The 18,159-nt window shown below is 50.4% G+C and overlaps 1 protein-coding gene across 2 annotated transcripts in view; it reads right to left on the bottom strand.

Moving 5' to 3' along the window:
• Positions 1-5,574, bottom strand: part of PARVB (parvin beta) — a 110,735-nt gene extending 105,161 nt beyond the window's left edge. For both annotated transcript variants that reach the window (XM_061206170.1, XM_061206169.1), the window contains exon 1: positions 5,392-5,574. In XM_061206170.1, the coding sequence (XP_061062153.1) occupies positions 5,392-5,506 (115 nt within the window). In that variant the 5' untranslated portion in view covers positions 5,507-5,574. The remainder of the gene's footprint in view (positions 1-5,391) is intronic.
• Between the last annotated feature and the right edge of the window lie 12,585 nt (positions 5,575-18,159).

Here is an 18,159-nt window from a genome sequence, read left to right on the forward strand (position 1 = left end):
GTTTACCAACATTCCTGGCCCTCAGGCACTGATGTCACTAGCATCCCCACCCCAGCCCAGAGGGGACACTGCCAATGTCCCCTGGGGGCAAAGTCATCCCCACCTGAGAACCACTGGTTTAAACTGCCATGAAGTGGCTACGGGGTAAGGTTGTGTTTCCTCAACTGTAAAACGAGGGGAACACCTGAGTCACTGTACCGTACGCCTGCACCGAACACAACATTGTACATCAGCTATATTTCAATACAAATTTTTTAAAATACTGATATATTTTATCCTATAAATAGATCAATAAATAGATAAATGAATAAATAATAACATGAGGGGAAAAGTCCCACCTTGCAGGCACCTCTGTCCAGGTACTCTTATTACAGAGCAGTGCTGAAGTGGGATGGTATTTGGGGACAACACGGCGTCTACGCAGCTGGTCACTCTGGAGAGGACGGGGAGAACTGAAGGGAACGCACAGGGGTTAACAGTGGTGGTTTAAACTGAGATTCTCTCCTGGAAGTTATTTAAAGCCCACAGAAGAAACTTAATACCTTCAGCCCTCAGTTCAAGGTCGCAGCCCACTGGTGTCTCTTTAGACACCAAAAAATTCATGAGGTTTCAGTCAATAGCTTGCTCATTTACCTCCATTTCTACATCAAGTGCTCAGAAGACGACCCGGGTCAAGAGAACCAGAAGACAAACTGCAGAGAGGGAGGAAGTGTTTGCCAAAGACACATCTGGCAAAGGATTTGTATCCAAAATATGCCAAGAAGTCCTAAAATTCAACTAAAAGAAATCAAACTTGATTAAAAAATGGGCCAAAGATCTGAACAGACACTTCACCAAAGAAGAGGTACAGATGACACACGAGCCTAGAAAAAGACACTCCACATCGTAAGTCATTAGGGAATGAGAACCAAAAACTGCTCGAAAAAATATATTTACAACAACAAAAAAAAGCTATGGGCACCAAGGGGGGAAAGGGGGGGCGACGAACTGGGAGATTGGGATTGACATATATACACTAATATGTATAAAATAGATAACTAACAAGAACCTGCTGTAAAAAAAATTAAATTAATCAAATTCAAAAAAAAAAAAAAAAAGCAATCAGGGAACAGGAACGTCCTTAAGGCTTGCTTTCCTCGGAAAAGCAGGAGGGACAGAGCCTCCAGGCTCGGCTGTGGCAGGTTTGGCGCTGTGCAGCCCGGTGCCGGTCACTGGTGTCTGGGCAGAGGGCGGAGGCCAAGGGCAGGCAGGGGCCTCTCATACAAATGGGTGGAGTGGACCCCATCCCGCCCCTTCCATCCAGGGCCTCCCCGTCCCAGAGCTGGCTGCCCGCCTCTAAGGACTTTACACAGCAGCTGGGGCATCCGTCCCTGGGGCGCCCCCTCGCCCCGCTCCTGGCCCGCTGGACCCGTGGGGCTGTCACCCGTGGTCACCAGGGGGCCCTCGCGGGGAGTTTTCCTGTGCGCCTGCTCTGTGCAGCTCCAGTAAAACCGAACCACTTTAATGAGTGGCTGTTAACAGTCCCCAGGCCTTCTAAGGGGAGCTTTGGGGTTTTTTAAGTGTTCCTTGCCACTTTTCCCAACACCCCACAGTTCGTCACAGTTCCGTTTTCTAAACCGGGCCGACACATGACACGACTTGGTTCCCTACCATAGAACATCAGCCTTAATCCACGGGCACTTCCTGCATGGGTTCCTTCAAACCTCAGAACACATTTCCTAACATGACCTCCCCTGGAAGGTGACAGGACATTCACCCCAACGCGTCCCTCCGTGCCTCTCACAGCCACAAGTTCTACCGACCCGGGCGGGGGTGAATGCCCCCGGCGCCCCCAGATCTCTAACTCCTCGGCAATGCCGTCCTCGTCCCAGCATCCTCCCCCCGACCTCCACCCACGCTCCTGAATTCACCGTGGACTTTCTAACAAAAAGGAAACGAAACCCACTGTGCAGCTGGCAGCGCCCGGCACACCTCGAAGGCTCCTCTTCCTGATCGGTCCCTGGCAGGCAAATGAGCGCCTCCCCACAGGGGCCCGAGCTGGGCCAGGAACTGCTCCAGCCCGTGAACCACATGAATGGCAGGGAGGGCAGGTTGCCAAGGCAACAGGCCCGCAGGAATACTGGCAATTCTCAATCACTGAGGACCTCATTCTCCAGCCTTCACACCTCGGCCTCCCGCTCCTGACTCCTTCCCCACTTCCCGCAAGACCAGACAGAAGCCACTGAGCCCTTCCAAGGCCAGTCCTCCCTGAATTCCTGCGTGCGAGCCCAATTAGTGTTTGTGACCTTCTGTTTGTATGGGGGGATCCCTGAGGGTGCCGGGCACCCCAATCTTGAGACACGAGGCAGGGGACCCAGCTAACTCACACACCAAAGCAACAACAGCTGGGACTTCCCTGGCGGTCCAGTGGTTAGGGCTCGGGGCTTTCACTACCGAGGGCGCAGGTTCAATCCCTGGTCGGGGAACTAAAAGCCCACAAGCCACGTGGTGCAGCCAAAACAACAATAACAACAACAAGAGCTGTACTATGGGGCTTCCCTGGTGGCGCAGTGGTTGAGAATCTGCCTGCCAATGCAGGGGACACGGGTTCGAGCCCTGGTCTGGGAGGATCCCACATGCCGCGGAGCAACTAGGCCCGTGAGCCACAACTACTGAGCCTGTGCGTCTGGAGCCTGTGCTCCGCAACAAGAGAGGCCGCGACAGTGAGAGGCCTGCGCACCGCGATGAAGAGTGGCCCCCGCTCGCTGCAACTAGAGAAAAATCCCTCGCACAGAAACGAAGACCCAACACAGCCAAAAAAAAAAAAAGCTGTCATCCTCCAGAACATTCTGATGACTTGCTATTCTATGAGAGATTGCTTTCCTGGTTCCTTCAGGTCTCAGCCCAAACATCACCTGCTTTGAGGCCTTCCGTGGGCATCTGTCTGATTGCACTGTTACATCTTCCTCCTAGCACATATTATTACAGCATGATGGGTCTGTTTTATTTATTTATTACGACTGATTCCCTGTTCCGTGAAAGCGAGGGCCTTATCTATCTTTTCTTCCTAGGGTCTCACAGCAGGCAATGAATGAATTGGAAAGGGTATGACATTTGTGTTTATAATTGTCGTAAGGTATAAAGAGGAACTGAAATGATTTTGGTGACGGTGATGAGGACTGCAAGTGAGACCACAGATCAGAGAAGCAGCTGGAATGATCAAGGGAAGGGTGAAGGCCATTTACCATCTTTTCGGAGGTGTGACTGCATAGAGATTAATACAAGCCAGTTTGGATCCTAAACGTCAGGCTTCAGAGAGGAGGGGCTCATTCGCTTGGAACAACTTGTTGACTGAAAAAACTGCACAACCTACAAGTTCAGAATTATGTTTTATTCGGTGGACAAAACTGAGGACTTAAGCCCGGGACACAGCCATCTCAGATAGCTCTGAGGGACCACTCCAAAGAGGCAAGGGAGGAACCAGGATATGTAGAAGGTTTTCGCAACAAAGACCAGGTAATCAAAAGATTACTGTTAGGTAAAGAAAACCAGATATCTCAAGGAATTTAGCACTTTTCTATGTATGGGAAGATGCAAGAGTCTGGGCTCACTGAAATCATTCCTTTGATATGCACCTCAGCTACCTGGGGCCGGCATCCTGTGCTTCCTCATCCCAAGTCTCCTCGGGGTGCATCGATGCGGGGCGGCTGCAGTGCCTGATGGCTTGGCAGTTCTTGTTTCCACCCTGAATTTCCTCAGGGCTCACCTTCCGGGATGGTTGTAGGGGCTCAAAGGCTGCAACCTCCTTTGTTTACTGATATAGCAGGCAACATTTTTTTCATTGATAAACTAAAGGTGAAAGGCCCTGCCCTCATGGAACTGAATCATCTAATTTGGTAAAAGCGTCCCTGGTGGGAAATGCATAGGCACCCCTCCCCCACCACAGACACACACAAATCCCTGGGCGGAAAGTGTGTGGGAGTACGCACATCCCTAGAGGTAAAGCATCACAGGTATCCCTAGGAATACACACCTCAATGGGAGAAATTAATACGGGGACACGTGTGCCTGGCAAGTATGTCCTTGGGGTACACATGTCCCTGGGGGGTACACTCATCCTCCAGGTACAGGAAGACTTTCTAAAGCACAGGTCAGGCTCAGGTGGTTTCAGGCAGCGGTCCCCAAACGTTTTGGCACCGGCGACCAGTTTCGTGGAAGACAATTTTTCCGCGGACCAGCGGTAGGGGGGAGGGATGGTTCACACGCTAATGCGAGCGACGGGGAGTGGCAGATGAAGCTTCCTGCTGTGCGGCCCAGTTCCTAACAGGCAGGGGACCGGTACCAGTCCGCGGCCCAGGTGTTGGGGACCCATGGTTTAAGGAACTCACTGCACACCCCTGACTCCGGATCCTCTCTTGTCTAATGTCCTGCCTGAGGCCAGCTCCCACCAGCCTGTTCACAGCCACCGCAGTATAACTCACCCTCTTACCCACAGGGTATCTGGCCCAGGGGAGGAATCTCTGGGCCAGAACAAAGGAAAAATTCAGTAATGCAGCCCTGGGAGAGGCCCAGGAAACAGCCGGATTTAAAGAACACAAACAAGAGGCCAGAAGTCACATCCCTCACAACTCTAAAAAAAACTTTTAAAAGGTAAGAGGTGGTAGGAAGTTTTTGAGAATTATTTTCGTGGACACGTGGAGTCAAAAATGGAGGGGGCTCCGTAGTCCTTGCCGGCGGGCCTCGCAGCCTCTGGCCTGCCCGCTCTGCATCCCTTTCCTTTCTCCCCTCCCCGGGGCTGGGGCCGCATCCCGGGCAGAGCACCGCACCACGAACACCAGCGGGCCCCGGGCCTTGCCCGCTCAGCACTGGTGCCCAATAAATGCTCATCGAGTGAGTGGCCACAACGGCTGAACGAGCTGGGCCTGCGGGCGGGGAAGGGGGCTCAAGAAACGGCGACTCAGGCGGCGGTGGGCGCGGGCCTGTCCTCCGCGGACCGGGGGCTCGCCCCACATTTGCTCAACGTCCTGCCCTCGGCAGGAGCTGGCGATGCGCGTTTAGATGGCGCCGGGAGCCCAAAAGGGGCTCGACGAGCCGCCGGGGAAGGGGGGTGGCCAGGCTCGCGGTTCCCGAGCCGGCGTTTAAAGGTCTCGGAGGAGGAACGAGCGAGGGTCATGGGCTGTCCCGAAGGTCACGGCTGCGCGCTGCGCAGGCCGGGCGGCCGTAGGAGGCCGTGCGCGCGGGTCCCGGCGGGTCTCGGGCCGCGTGGCCCCGGCTGCCACTCAGTCGGGTCCCGGCGGGACTCGGGGCGGCATGCGCGCGGGCGCGGGCGCGGGCGCGGTCGGCCACCCGCCCGGGTCCGCGGGGCGCGGCGCGGCGCGTGCGCGGCAGGAGGCCGGCGGCCGGCGCACTCACCCTCCTTGGCCTTCTTCTTCCTCGCCAGCGTGCCGCCCAGCTTGCCCAGGAACGACTCGTCCTTCTTCATCCTGTGGGGCCGCAGGGCGGGCGAGCGCGGCGGCGCGGAGGACATGGGGCGCGCGGGGACCCCGGCAGCCGGGCGCGGGCGCAGCGCGTGTGGGAGCCGCCCTGGTCGCCGCCGCCGATCGCCCCGGGGAGTGGCCGGGAGGGCGCGGCCCCAGCGCCGGCCCCCGCCCCGCGCCCGCCCCTGGCCCTGCGGAGCCCGCCGCCAGAGGTCGGCGCCGTCTCGGGCTCTGCGGTCGCCGCTTCCAGCCCGCGGGCCGTCGGCCGTTCCCACGGTGCGCGTCACACCCACTCTCAGAGTGAAGCGGTGGTTCCGCTCCCAAGTGCCGCCGCCGGGACGGACCGAGGGCTCGCTCTGCCTCCTTTTGTTCTACACGTTTGAGCCCTGGGCTCAGCCGGCTCCGGGGGGCAGCGAGGCAGCCAGGGCCACCACCTTTGAGCAGCCGATGTGCATCAGATAACTGCATAAATAGGTCATTTCACTCGCTGAGCTTTTACCCACAACCAGGCTTGCGGCTGGGGGAACACTTGTGACCTATCCCTGCCCTCTAGAAGCTTGCAGTATGGTGGGCAATGCCCGCACATAGTACCCTGTCCTAGGGGAGCTCAGGATGTTTCCCCAAGAGGTGATGTGGAGACACAGGAAAGAGCCCTGCTATGGAATCAGGACCAGAGGGGACAGTGTGGGAGCTCCAGGGAGGAGAGAGAGAAGAGGACAAGGCAGGCCCTGTAAGGGCTGGAAGGCGGGGAAGGGGTTTAAGGTGGAGGTGACGTGGTGGATCCGGGTTCTACAAAGTGGACTCTGGGTGATGTGTGACCGTGGGCAGGGAAGGAGTAAAGCCAGAGGCAGGGAGACCAGTTCCGAGGTCCTGGTGACTTAGGAGGGGCGCGAACAGTTTCTGGAGACGCTCATAGGTGGAAGGAGCCCCAGGCTTGGGGTGGGAAGAGTTAAGGCTGCTTCCCGCTGGGCCCAGCAGGCCGGGTGGGGTCCTTCACCAGCAGATAAGAGCTATCAGAGGAGGTCTGCTGGGAAGGAGCGGGCAGTCTAGGTCCACACGTGTGGTTAACAGTGTTTTCCACCTCCCCTGGGCTGGCTCATTGCCCCACAGCGCTCTGTAACTCCTCCAGTTCCCGTCAGCAAAGGTTTCTGTTGGCCGAGCGGTGCCAGGCCCTGTCCTCCTGCAGGGGTGCACTGACCACAGGGGCAGAGCCTTGCCCTCCAGGAGGTGGTGATCCAGGGGAACGTGCACGCCCCGAAGTTAGGAACCCAGCGAGGTGGGAGGGAAGCAGGAGGAGGAGAAGGTGCGGGAGATGAAGGGACACGGATGCCCTTATTCTCTCCAGGGAGAAGATTCAGGATGAAAAGGGAGAATGCCAGGGAAGACCCAGGCACCTGGGAGATGGGAGGGAAGCCAGGGATGCAGGCTGCCCGCTGTGACTAGGCGAGCGGGTGAGGCCATGAGATCAGTGATCCTGCACAAGGAACCCTGAGCCGCTGAAGGCTTCTGAGCAGAGGGTTGATGCAGAGGACGGTTGAAGCAAAACCCCCAGCCGGAGACCAATTCGGAAGCTACTGAAACGGGCGAGGCCAGAGTTGCCCGTGGCAGAGGGAAGGAAGAGATAAGAATGAACTTTCAGGGACTTCCCTGGCGGCCCAGGGATTAAGACTCTGTGCTTCCACTGCAGGGGGTGCGGGTTCAATCCCTGGTGGGGGAACTAAGATTCCGCATGCATGCTGCGCGGTGCAACCAAAAAAAACCCCCCCAAAACAAAAACAATGAACTTTCAGGGCTGCAGACCACAACATGTGGGGAATAATTGGAGGCTGGGTTTAGGGACAGTGAAGGGTCAGAGGGCTCTGAGGCTTCTCACCAGCATGGCCTGATTTGGGGTGTCACTAACCACTCTGCGGAAAACACAGAAAGATGGTGACTGTGGTTATTGAGATCCTGATGGGGTCATGACTCAGGGCTACACTGCTCTGAATGCCGAGGGAATGCCATCTAGGGCAGGGGGTCTCTGGCCCCTTTGAGAATCTGATGCGTGGTACAGACTGTCTTCTCCGGAGAAATACACGCACGAGGTGCTGCACAGTGTTTCCGGGGGCCTGCAGCCACCCCGCCCTCCCAGCCACAGACCCCAGCAGGAGAGCCTGCAATCAGGGGAGAGGAGCGGAAAAGAAACCTTGGGAAAGAAAATGGGAAAGAGCCGAGTTCCTGGGCGCAGTCCTGGGCATGTGGTGAGTGCCCAGTCAATAACTGATTGCTTAGATATTTCATCAGTGGGTCTGCTTTCCCAGTGGATACACAGAATTTACTATTTCCATTTGGTCACTGCTAATTTGAACTCCGCAAATACAGGTCAGATCCTACTTCAAAAGATGCCGTTACACCACGAAAGAATCTCTCTAGAAGATACTTAAGTCCTGACGACGGCCCAGTTTGTAAGAGAAACTGACCCGGCTCTTACATGACAGTAGGGTTCTGGAATCTTGTAGACATCACGCATATGGAAACATAATCATATTTTCAATGCGAGCGTGGTACGTATTGCTGAGAAATCCGTGCAAAGCAGTGATTTCTCGATAAAGTTCATAGTCATTCCCTTGCCCGAGGTGAAGGATGGCCCTTGCAGCCTCAGACAAAAACGCTGCACTCATGGCCTCTGTTTCCCTTGCACCTGTTGGACTGGAGAATAGTCTGATTTCTTATCAAATGCAGCTTGGAAGCTTTTTAAAAATTATTGTGTGAGTTGTGATGGTTTTTTTTGACTCGTGTGCACCGCAGATGACAATCAAGAAGTGATTGTGGATGAATTTGGGGTTTTTTTCAGGGTTAGAGGCTGGAGGGACCATGATCTAAACCCCAGAAACTTTCCCTCGCTCCTGGCGACTTTACACAGCATTCTCTCTGGAGCGAGCAAGCAAAAAAGAGCAGTGGCGCGATGTATCTCAAAAACGCGTTCAGCAAAAGAGGCCAAGTGCGGGACTTCCCTGGTGGCGCAGTGGTTAAGAATCCGCCTGCCAACGCAGGGGACACGGGTTCGAGCTCTGGTCCGGGAAGATCCCACAAGCTGCGGAGCAACTAAGCCCATGCGCCACAACTACTGAGCCTGTGCTCTAGAGCCCGTGAGCCACAACTACTGAGCCTGCGAGCCACAACTACTGAGCCTGCGTGCCACAACTACTGAAGCCTGCGCGCCTAGAGCCCGTGCTCCGCAACAAGAGAAGCCACCGCAATGAGGAGACCGTGCACTGCAACAAAGAGTAGCCCCCACTCGCCGCAACTCGAGAAAGCCCATGTGCAGCAACGAAGACCCAACGCAGTCAAAAATAAATTAATAATAATTTTAAAAAAAGAAGCCCAAGTGCAAGGGTGCGTACTGGGGGAATCCACTTATTTGAAGTTCAACAGCAGGTGACCTCTTTTCTACATTGAGAGTGGTCACCTTCAGGGGGAGAGGGTCTTGCCTGGATGTGGGCACCAGGAAACGCTGGGTGATGCACATGGGCCGCAGGCTGTGGGGGTCACACGGTTTATACCTAAGTAAAAAGCCATCACCTGGTACACTGGAGAGTTGTGCCTTTCACCATGTATCAGTTATACCTCCATAAAGGCTTGGGGAAAAGAAAATAAATAAATGATACCCCTAACCAGGATCATTTGAGTTCTCTACCTTACCTGCATTTGGGTTTCATTCCTTATCGATGTGTCTCCTGTGACAATACGGCAGCTCAGGAAGCATTTAAAGGGAGTTTCATATAAAAGCTGCATGCCTTCTCTCATTTTGCTTCCGTGCAACTAAAAAGAAGAGATATCTTTTCAAAAAATGAAAAACAGCCTTTAGCTCTTTGGGAGAGAAAAGGGAGCTCATACGAGGAAGGATTGAGACTGTGGAATGTTTCCTTGTGTTGTTCATTTTCAAACCTCCTAGCAATTTCAGGAGAGTTAGAAGTGTGTAGGGAAGTGATGGAAATACTTAATTGATTCAGTGATGGAGAAAATGCCTTATTTCCCCCAGGTTACACTTCTGATGCAATCTTCCTGCCCTTTGGGGCAGCATTTTCAAGGGTGCTGTAATCATAGTATCCAAAGCAGTCTTTTGAATGGCGTGATTTAATCACTTTGCTAATTTAGTGACCTGGCAAGAGAGGAACCTGTGATTTTCACTTTAAATGCTAGGAGCATAAAAGATGACCATACTTGCCTGGAATCTTAAAACTGTGGTGGTAACACTTTTTCCTGAACCACATGTGAGCGAAACACAAATTCCTGACTGCCTTTCACTCAAGTGATTTTGGAAACATCAGCAAACTTTGAGACAAGGGAAGTTGGATTTTCATTATTGGCAAATTCTCCAGAGTTTTCTTTTTGCATAGTAGGCAAATTAAACTATGCATACACTTTGTTCTCGTAAATATTTTAGAGATGAGGAATGAATGAAAGATTGGCACCAACTTATTCATTCCTAGTCTTCCATGGAGGAGAAATTGATAAAGCCCCCTAAAAGATCATGCCCCCTTCAAAAGAAGACTGGCCCCTAGCTTTCAGAGAGCAAGTTCCTTGAAAAATGCCAGGACCTCTTATGTGGGTGGGAGAACAAATAGGCCAGGCCTATTAGACATTCACACCATAGTCTAAATTTCTTTCACCATTCATTTGCCATATATATATCACCTGCCTGCAAAGTAAAAGGCTTTGCTTTCCTCCTCCCACCTAACTGGGTGCAGTAAGGGAATGAGAGCTGTGCTTTGGGTGGAGGGGAAAACAATGACGGGTGGGGGCACTTTGGGGCAGTGAGCTTGCTGCTGGATAGAGCAGCAGACTTGGCCACCACAGCACGTTGGGAGAACATCACTAGGGCTGGGGAAGACAGTGGTCCAGGGCAGGGGTCTGTAAGGGGTCAGACAGGAAATATTTTCCACTTCTCAGGCCATACAGCCTATTGCAACTACTCAACTTTGCTGTCATAATCTGAAAGCAGCCATAGACAATATATAAGCAAATGAGTGGCTACGTTCCAATGTAAGTGCAGTCTGCACTCAGAACTTTGGATTTCATATCATTTTCACATGTCACAAAATATTCTTCTTTTGATTTTTTTTTTTCAAAACAATTGAAACGTAAACCCATTCTTAGCTCACAGGCCATACAAAAACAGGCCAGATTTGGAAGCAGATGGTACCCAAACTGCATTTCACTTACTGCATATTTTTGCCTGAAAGTCCTAATAATGGTAACGACGATGGTGCCCCTAAAAATCAATGTTTAAAAGGTGCCAGTGATTCAGAGCCTGTTGTTTTGAACTCCAAGGGAGTATACAAAATCTTCCCTTGCATTAGAAATGCATTATTGGGCTTCCCTGGTGGCACAGTGGTTAAGAATCTGCCTGCCAATGCAGGGGACATGGGTTCGAGCCCTGGGCCGGGAAGATCCCACATGCTGCGGAGCAACGAAGCCCGTGCGCCACAACTACTGAGCCTGCGCTCTAGAGCCCATGAGCGAAAACTACCGAGCCCGCGTGCTGCAACTACTGAAGCCCGCACGCCTACAGCCCGTGCTCCGCAACAAGAGAAGCCACTTCAATGAGAAGCCTGCGCACCGCAATGAAGAGTAGCCCCCGCTCGCTGCAACTAGAGAAAGCCCGCGCGCAGCAACAAAAACACCCAACACAGCCAAAATTTTTAAAAATTTTAAAAAAAAAGAAATGCATTATTAATACAACCCTTCCAAAGTGGATCAGTAACAGTTCCACTTCTGTCATTTATTCTATAAGACTTTCCACACTGTAATACAAAGGTAGGAGTATATTGCAATATGGCTTGTCTTTTTGGAAAATGGGAACCACCTAAACGTGCATCTCTGATTATATAAGTCAAAGCAGAGTCCAGCAGCACCAGGAAATATTACGCGGAACAGGGCGGGGCTGCCTGAGTGGTGTGCGACGCCACCCGTGATGTGGGGCTAAACGGAAAAGCAAGTTGTGCTTCTACTTCATACGTTTACATACTCACTCATTCCACGCACATTGGGTGTCAAGGTAGGTTCTGGGCGTGATTCCAGGCCTTAGGACACACCATACACAAATCCAAGAAGGGCTGCCCAGTGGAGCTTACATTCTCATGGCAGGAAAATTAAATTAGCAATTTTGAAAACCCATGTACGAGAGAAAGACAAATGTCATATGATATCGCTTATATGTGGAATCTAAAAAAAAATGATCCAAATGAACTTATTTACAAAAGAGAAATAGACTCACAGACATAGAAAACAAACTTGTGGTTACCAAAGGGGGAAGGAAGGGGGATAAATTAGGAGTTGGGATGAACATATACACACTACCATATAGAAAATAGATAACCAACAGGGACCTACTGTATAGCACAGGGAACTATACTCAGTATCTTATAATAACCTATAATGGAAAAGAATCTAAGAAAGAATATATATATATGTGTAACTGAATCACTTTATCTGAAACCAACGCAACATTGTAAATCAACTATATTTCAATAAAATATTTTTAAAAAAGAAGTTTTCAAAAAAAATAACCCATGTACATACATGTGTACATTTTACGTATATGTGTTATACATACATACATTTTACACATATATAAACCTTTATGGAAGTCCAGCTTTTAATCCTCAAACACTTTGTCAAGGGGAAACGGCTGATTTGAACTCTGCCTTTCTATCTGGTAGTACAAACAATAACAAATGGATGCTGATGCAGAGTGAATAGAACTGATTTCAGGACTAATCAGAATACATTTTGATTGAGACAGTGGATACTCAGACAGGAAGCACGTGATCGTCAGTGAAAAGTGCCGTCTCGTGCATAAGTGAGACAAATTTTCATTTGTTCAGGTTCACGACTCGTACATTAAAATATGTTCCGTGATTATCCACCTAGCACACCTACTGGAGTTCATCGCTAGCAGAGACCCGAAGGCTGAGCAGCTGTAAGCAAATTATGCTCTGGAATCAGGAGAGTATTAAACCGTAAAACTCAACTCTGTATGATAATTTATCTTAAGACTGTCAAAATTTCAAATTTGCAAGGAAATCAGAAAATGCAAGGCTTGACAAGGCTATTTGATCATCAGTGCTATTTATTTATTATGAAGAACTGCTAAAATATGGAGCTGATGTTTTTTTTCAGAAGCACCATGGCAGCAGTAGCCTAGGCCCTTGCCCTCCGGATGGCCGACCGTGCAGCTCTACCTGTACGCAATCTGCAAAGGGTTATAAAAGACTGCAACTAAAAACACTTTTCTACAACTAAATGCTGTAGTTTTCTTGTCATCTGAAAGAAAAATGCAAAATGAGTCTTTTTTCCCTAGATGCATTATGCCTTCCACGTGGTAAATATTCAGTAAATATTTCATGAATCAGAAAAGCCTGTCTCTAAAGGTAGAAACAACCTAATGTCCATCACAGATGAAGGGATAAACAATATGTGGTCTAACCATACATATATGCATGAGATTCTGACCCACGCAACATGGATGCACCTTGAGGACATTATGCTCAGTGAAATAAGCCAGACACAAAAGGACAAATACAGCATGATTCCACACACATGAGACACCAAAAGGAGTCAAGTCCATAGAGACAGAAGGTAGATGGTGGTCATCAGGGGCTGGGGGGAGGGGAGACTGGGGAGTTAGTTTCACGGGGACAGAGTTTCAGCTTTGCAAGATGAAAAGAGTTCTGCAGATGGAGGGTAGTGATGGCTGTACAACAATGTGAATGAACTTAATGCCACTGAGCTGTACATTTTAAATGGTTAAAATAGTGACTTTTATCTTAGGTATATTTTACCACCATTTTTTAAGCCTGTGTCTAAGACCCAAAATAAATCAGGCCCTGAAAGTAAAGGTAATGTACTAAACTGAAAAGGGCTGCCTTGGGGTGTGGGAAAAGGCAAGGACTTTCCGAGGGAGAAGTAACAGGAAAGAGAGATGGATGAATAAGCCAACCAGCCAAAGATGGAAGCACAGAGAATAAATAGTCCCCTAGAGGCAGAAGAGGGTTAACCAGAGGGCCAGCCCTGGGGAAAGAGAGAGTGAAAGATTGCTGCACCAGCAACCTGGATGGGAGGATGGGGATGGGGAGAAATGCACATAAATCCTGGCCTCCAGTGTGGGGCGCACGGCCTCGCAAGAAGGCCCCCCGCTGAACTGCAGAGCAAGCACAGGAGGGAACAACCAGCTCCCCAGAAGAAGGGGCTGCAGATGGTCCCGGCCCTCCCCATCCTCCTCCCCACCTTCTTCCCCATCCTCCTCCCCTCCCTCCTCCCCATCCTCCGTGGCATTCCAGCCTCCAGCTTTCCAGAGCTCCTAGCTGACCCCATCATGGCCCTTCCCCCCCAGACAGGCAGCGTCGCCTCTGCCTCTGGACCCCACACAGAGCCTCACACACACTCAGAGCTCAATCAGTGTTCGATGGATGGATGGATGGATGAGTGGATGGATGGATGGATGGATGAACGATGGATGGATGGATGGATGGATGGATGGCAAACGATTGATGACAGGAGGTTGGTGGTAGTTATTGCAGGAGATTACTCCTGCCACTTGGGACTATTGTGACGTTTGCATCCACGCAGAAAAGGTTTTATCCATGGATGCAAATTATTTATGGCTCCTTCAAACACTCAGCCCCGGTGACAGATTTGGTGATGAGGAAATGAGAGAGTAAGGTGTGACATGGAAATACAAGGAAATATTAGGAAGCAAAGCTTTACTGTCACTTGCTTTCTGGCTGCCTGTTCAGGAAGGAAACGGGGGGGGGCCGTGACAAAGCCTGTGCTGGTGGGAGATTTGGGGTCTAGTGTTTGAGGAGGGGCCGGAAGGGATCAAACTGCATTGACTCCAAACCTCCCAGGAGCTTCTCAATTGTTAATGCACACTGGTCGCCTGGGGACCGTGAGAAACTGTAGGTCCTGGAGGAGAAGGGCTGGACCGGGCCTGAAACTCTGCATTTCTAATGCACCCCATGCCTCTGGCTTTTTAGTTCCTGTGTCACACTCTGAGTGGCAAGGCTATACCATACTCTTTTATTAAAGGGTCACCGTGGGCTTCTGGGATAAGACAGCAGACCGCCAGAGACACCACTTGTTTTCTCAGAAATTTCGAAGTGTATGATGCTAAGAAGACTCCCCTTTAAAGCATCAGCTGTATTAAAAAGACGCACAGCATCAGTCCTACCATGAAAAGAGCACAGTGGGAACCCAAGTGACCAGGCCTGGGCCCGGGAGCTTTCTGGCATTCCCAACGTTTTTTTTTTTTTTTTTAATTTTTTTATTTTTTGGCTGTGCCTCGTGGCATGGGGGATCTTAGTTCCCTGACCAGGGATCAAACCTGCGCCCCCTGCAGTAGAAGCACAGAGTCTTAACCACTGGACCGCCAGGGAAGTCCCCGAAACGTACTTTTAAATTATCCAACCACTTGTTTCAAATAATTACTGTTTAAAAATGTATGCTGGCGGCTCCCCTTTTTGTGAAAGGGAGACCTGGTGGGAGCCGGGCCGCGGGATGGGGAGGTGCAGACCCCTGCGGGTGAGGAGATGCCCGGGCCATCTGCGTGAGGAAAGGGCACAGAAGGCCATTGTGAGTCTGGTTGGTCATCCCCCCACCAAAGTGTAAAATTCCCTTTGAAACCCAGCTCCTCGTTTTAGTAAAGGAACCATTGTCACCGGAACCAGGCTCCAAAGGCCAGGCCGAGGGTCTCTCCCATCCTGACCCCCTTCGCCTTCTGCCTCTCTTCTCCCTTCCTGACACTCCTGCTGAAAGAACGTTCTGTTCTCCACCACCCCCTTCACTCCTCCATGCCTGGCTCAGTCCTTCCCAAGGCATGTTACGTAGTGACCCGGTCATGGATTGAATTGTTTCCCCAAAACCCACTGAAGCCTGAACCCCCGTGCCTGGGACTGTGACCTTATCTGGCAATAAGGTCTTTGCAGATGTGATGGAGTTTAAGATGAGTCATTAGATGGGCCTTAGTCCACAGACCGGCAGAGCCCAGGTGAAGACGGAGACAGAGATGGGAGGGCTGCGTCCACAAGCCAAGACACACCAAGGGTTCCCTGCGACACCAGAAGCTAGAGAAAGGCGTGGAAAAGTTCTCCCAGAGCCTTCAGAGAGAGTGTGTCCCTGTGGATTTGGACCTTGATTTCAGACTTTCCGTCCACAGCCAGCCCCAAGGGAGCAGAGAGGTGCCCCCCCAGGGGACCACACATATTTAGAGAACAGTCTGCCATACTTGGTGAAGTCAGCCAGTCCCCTGCTGGGAGATGGGGTCACCAGGGGCTCCTCCTTCTCCCCAACCTGTCGGTCTGTTGTCTTCACACCCCCTACCCAGTCCTCCTCTGTAAGAGCCCAAGCTCACAGCCCCACATCTCTCACCTGGACCAAGGCAAGGATCTCCTAACCAGTGAAACCCAAATCGAATCAAGACACCCCCTGATTTAATTTTTCAAAGGCTTCCCAAGGCTCACCAGTCTCTCTGGTCTGGCACACGAGGCCCTCCGTGGTCCCATCACCTCCTAACTCTCCAACTTTGCATCCAGTTCACAGTTGTCCTGAACAAGCCATCCTCGACCCCAAGGCTTTGCACACACGGTTTGCTCTCTTCCCACCTTGCTTCTCTGACCTGACTCCCTCCCAGGCCCAGCTGGTCATCTCCTCCTTGGCATCTCTCCATTCCCTGGACACTTTTCTGGTGGAGTCTTCATGCTGGGTGGCAACGGGTATTTGCGGCATTTACTTAATCATTCATTTGCTTGTTCATTCATTCAACAAACGTATCGAGTGCCTGCTCGTATAGAGCTTCCATTCTAGGGGACAGAGGCTCACACACACACACACATGCGCGTGCACACACACACACACACAATTAGAGTAGTAGGTTGTCATAAGTGAAGGGCAGATATGCAGGTTTATGGGAATTCCCTGGCGGTCCAGTGGCTTGGACTCCTCGCTTTCACTGCCTCACTGCCAAGGGTGTGGGTTTGATCCCTGGTCAGGGAATTAAGATCCCAAAAGCCACATGGCCAAAAAATATATATATATATGTGGGTTTAAACACCATGTTGATGCTAACGATTCCCACATTTCCCTCTCTGGTCCAAGAGCCGCTGGGCTCCGGATCCACGAACCTCAGAGGTCAGCAAACTACCAGCAAAACCATCCAGCCTGTGCCTGTTTTGTAAGGCCCGAGAGCTAGGGATGGTTTTTACGTTTTTAAATAGCGAAAATATATCAACAAAAGAATGTCTTCTGGCAACTTTTTACTCTTTTAACAATCAGATTCTTTGCCACTATTGCAGATTTTAATATAAGAGTAGTCATTCTCCTTGGAGAAATGAACACATCTTTTAAATGCTTGATTTTTCTTTAATTCTACTACCAATTATTTGGAAATATTAACCCAGAATATTTGAGAGAACGATGTTTTAAATAGAAGCTTAAACTCCATAGCAGGGGCCCTTAGAGATTACTGGTGCTGGTCGAGGTTTACATTCGTTGCTGGATTTTAAACTTGGGCACCTGTACAGAACTTGGAACATTCTTTATCCTGAAGCTTTTTGCCTGTGTGTCTAGTGATGCCTTATTAATTTCAGAGATACATTATTCATTCCCCCATGAAGCAGTCAGGAACTTGCAAGAGAATCACTAACTTCAGCCCCCGTCGCTGTGGTCTTCCTGCATCATCCAGGCTCCAACAGGCACCAGCAGCCCTGTTTGGGAGCTGTCAAATCTAGAGGCAAACTTGTTGAAAGAGCCGCTTTTATGCCTGGCTTTTACCAATCCTCTTAGCTCTATTTGCAGTTCAAATTGATTCCACTTGTTTTCCGGGCTGTCCCATCTCATTCACGAAGAAGGCAAGCTATAGATTTTCATGCATACGTCTCAGGATAAACATCAAGATTGGACCAGACTCAAATCGCTAAAGAATACACACCTTTCCTATCTCATCCACGTTTTTCTTTTAAAACAATATTTTTTATAGAACCTGCCTGACAAACACACCTCAGCCTGGGGATCAAGGCCAACATCACAGCAATCAGTCACGGTGACAGCATGTGCCCTGATGTGATGGAATGAAAATGACAGCTTACCCCTGTGGTCGTCTCCCTCAAGCCCATGACTCCATCTAATCATGAGAAAAACACCAGACAAACTCCAGCTGGTTCTACACAAGCAGCCCAGAGCTCCTCAAAGCTGTCAAGGTCATCGAAAGCAAGGGAAGTCTGAGAAACCGTCACAGCCAGAGGAGCTAAGGAGACAGGACGACTAAAGGTCATGTGGGATCCTGGACCAGAGAAGGACATCAGGGAAAAACTAAGGAAATCTGAGACTAGACTAGTTCATGAAAACGTGTTCCTATCGGTTCATTAATTGTAACAAACGTACCCAGACTAATGTAAGGTGTTCATATTCGGGAAAACTGGGTGAGAGGTGTATGGGAACTCCCTGCCCTATTTTCAAAATGTTTCTGTAAATCTAAAACTGTGAAACGGGAAGTTTAGTTTTAAAAATATCATCATTGATTTTTAAAGAGCGGTGGTACTTTGTTCACCTTTATTGCAAAATAAAGAGTTTTCAAAGCTCACGAGGAGGTCAGCTGGGGAATCTGAGTAAGCAGCAGCGTCCTCCCAAGAACCTTTTCTAATCGATCAGATATTTTTAGAATCCT

This window comes from Eubalaena glacialis, chromosome 11 (assembly GCF_028564815.1).
Source record: "Eubalaena glacialis isolate mEubGla1 chromosome 11, mEubGla1.1.hap2.+ XY, whole genome shotgun sequence".
Lineage (NCBI taxonomy): Eukaryota > Metazoa > Chordata > Mammalia > Artiodactyla > Balaenidae > Eubalaena > Eubalaena glacialis.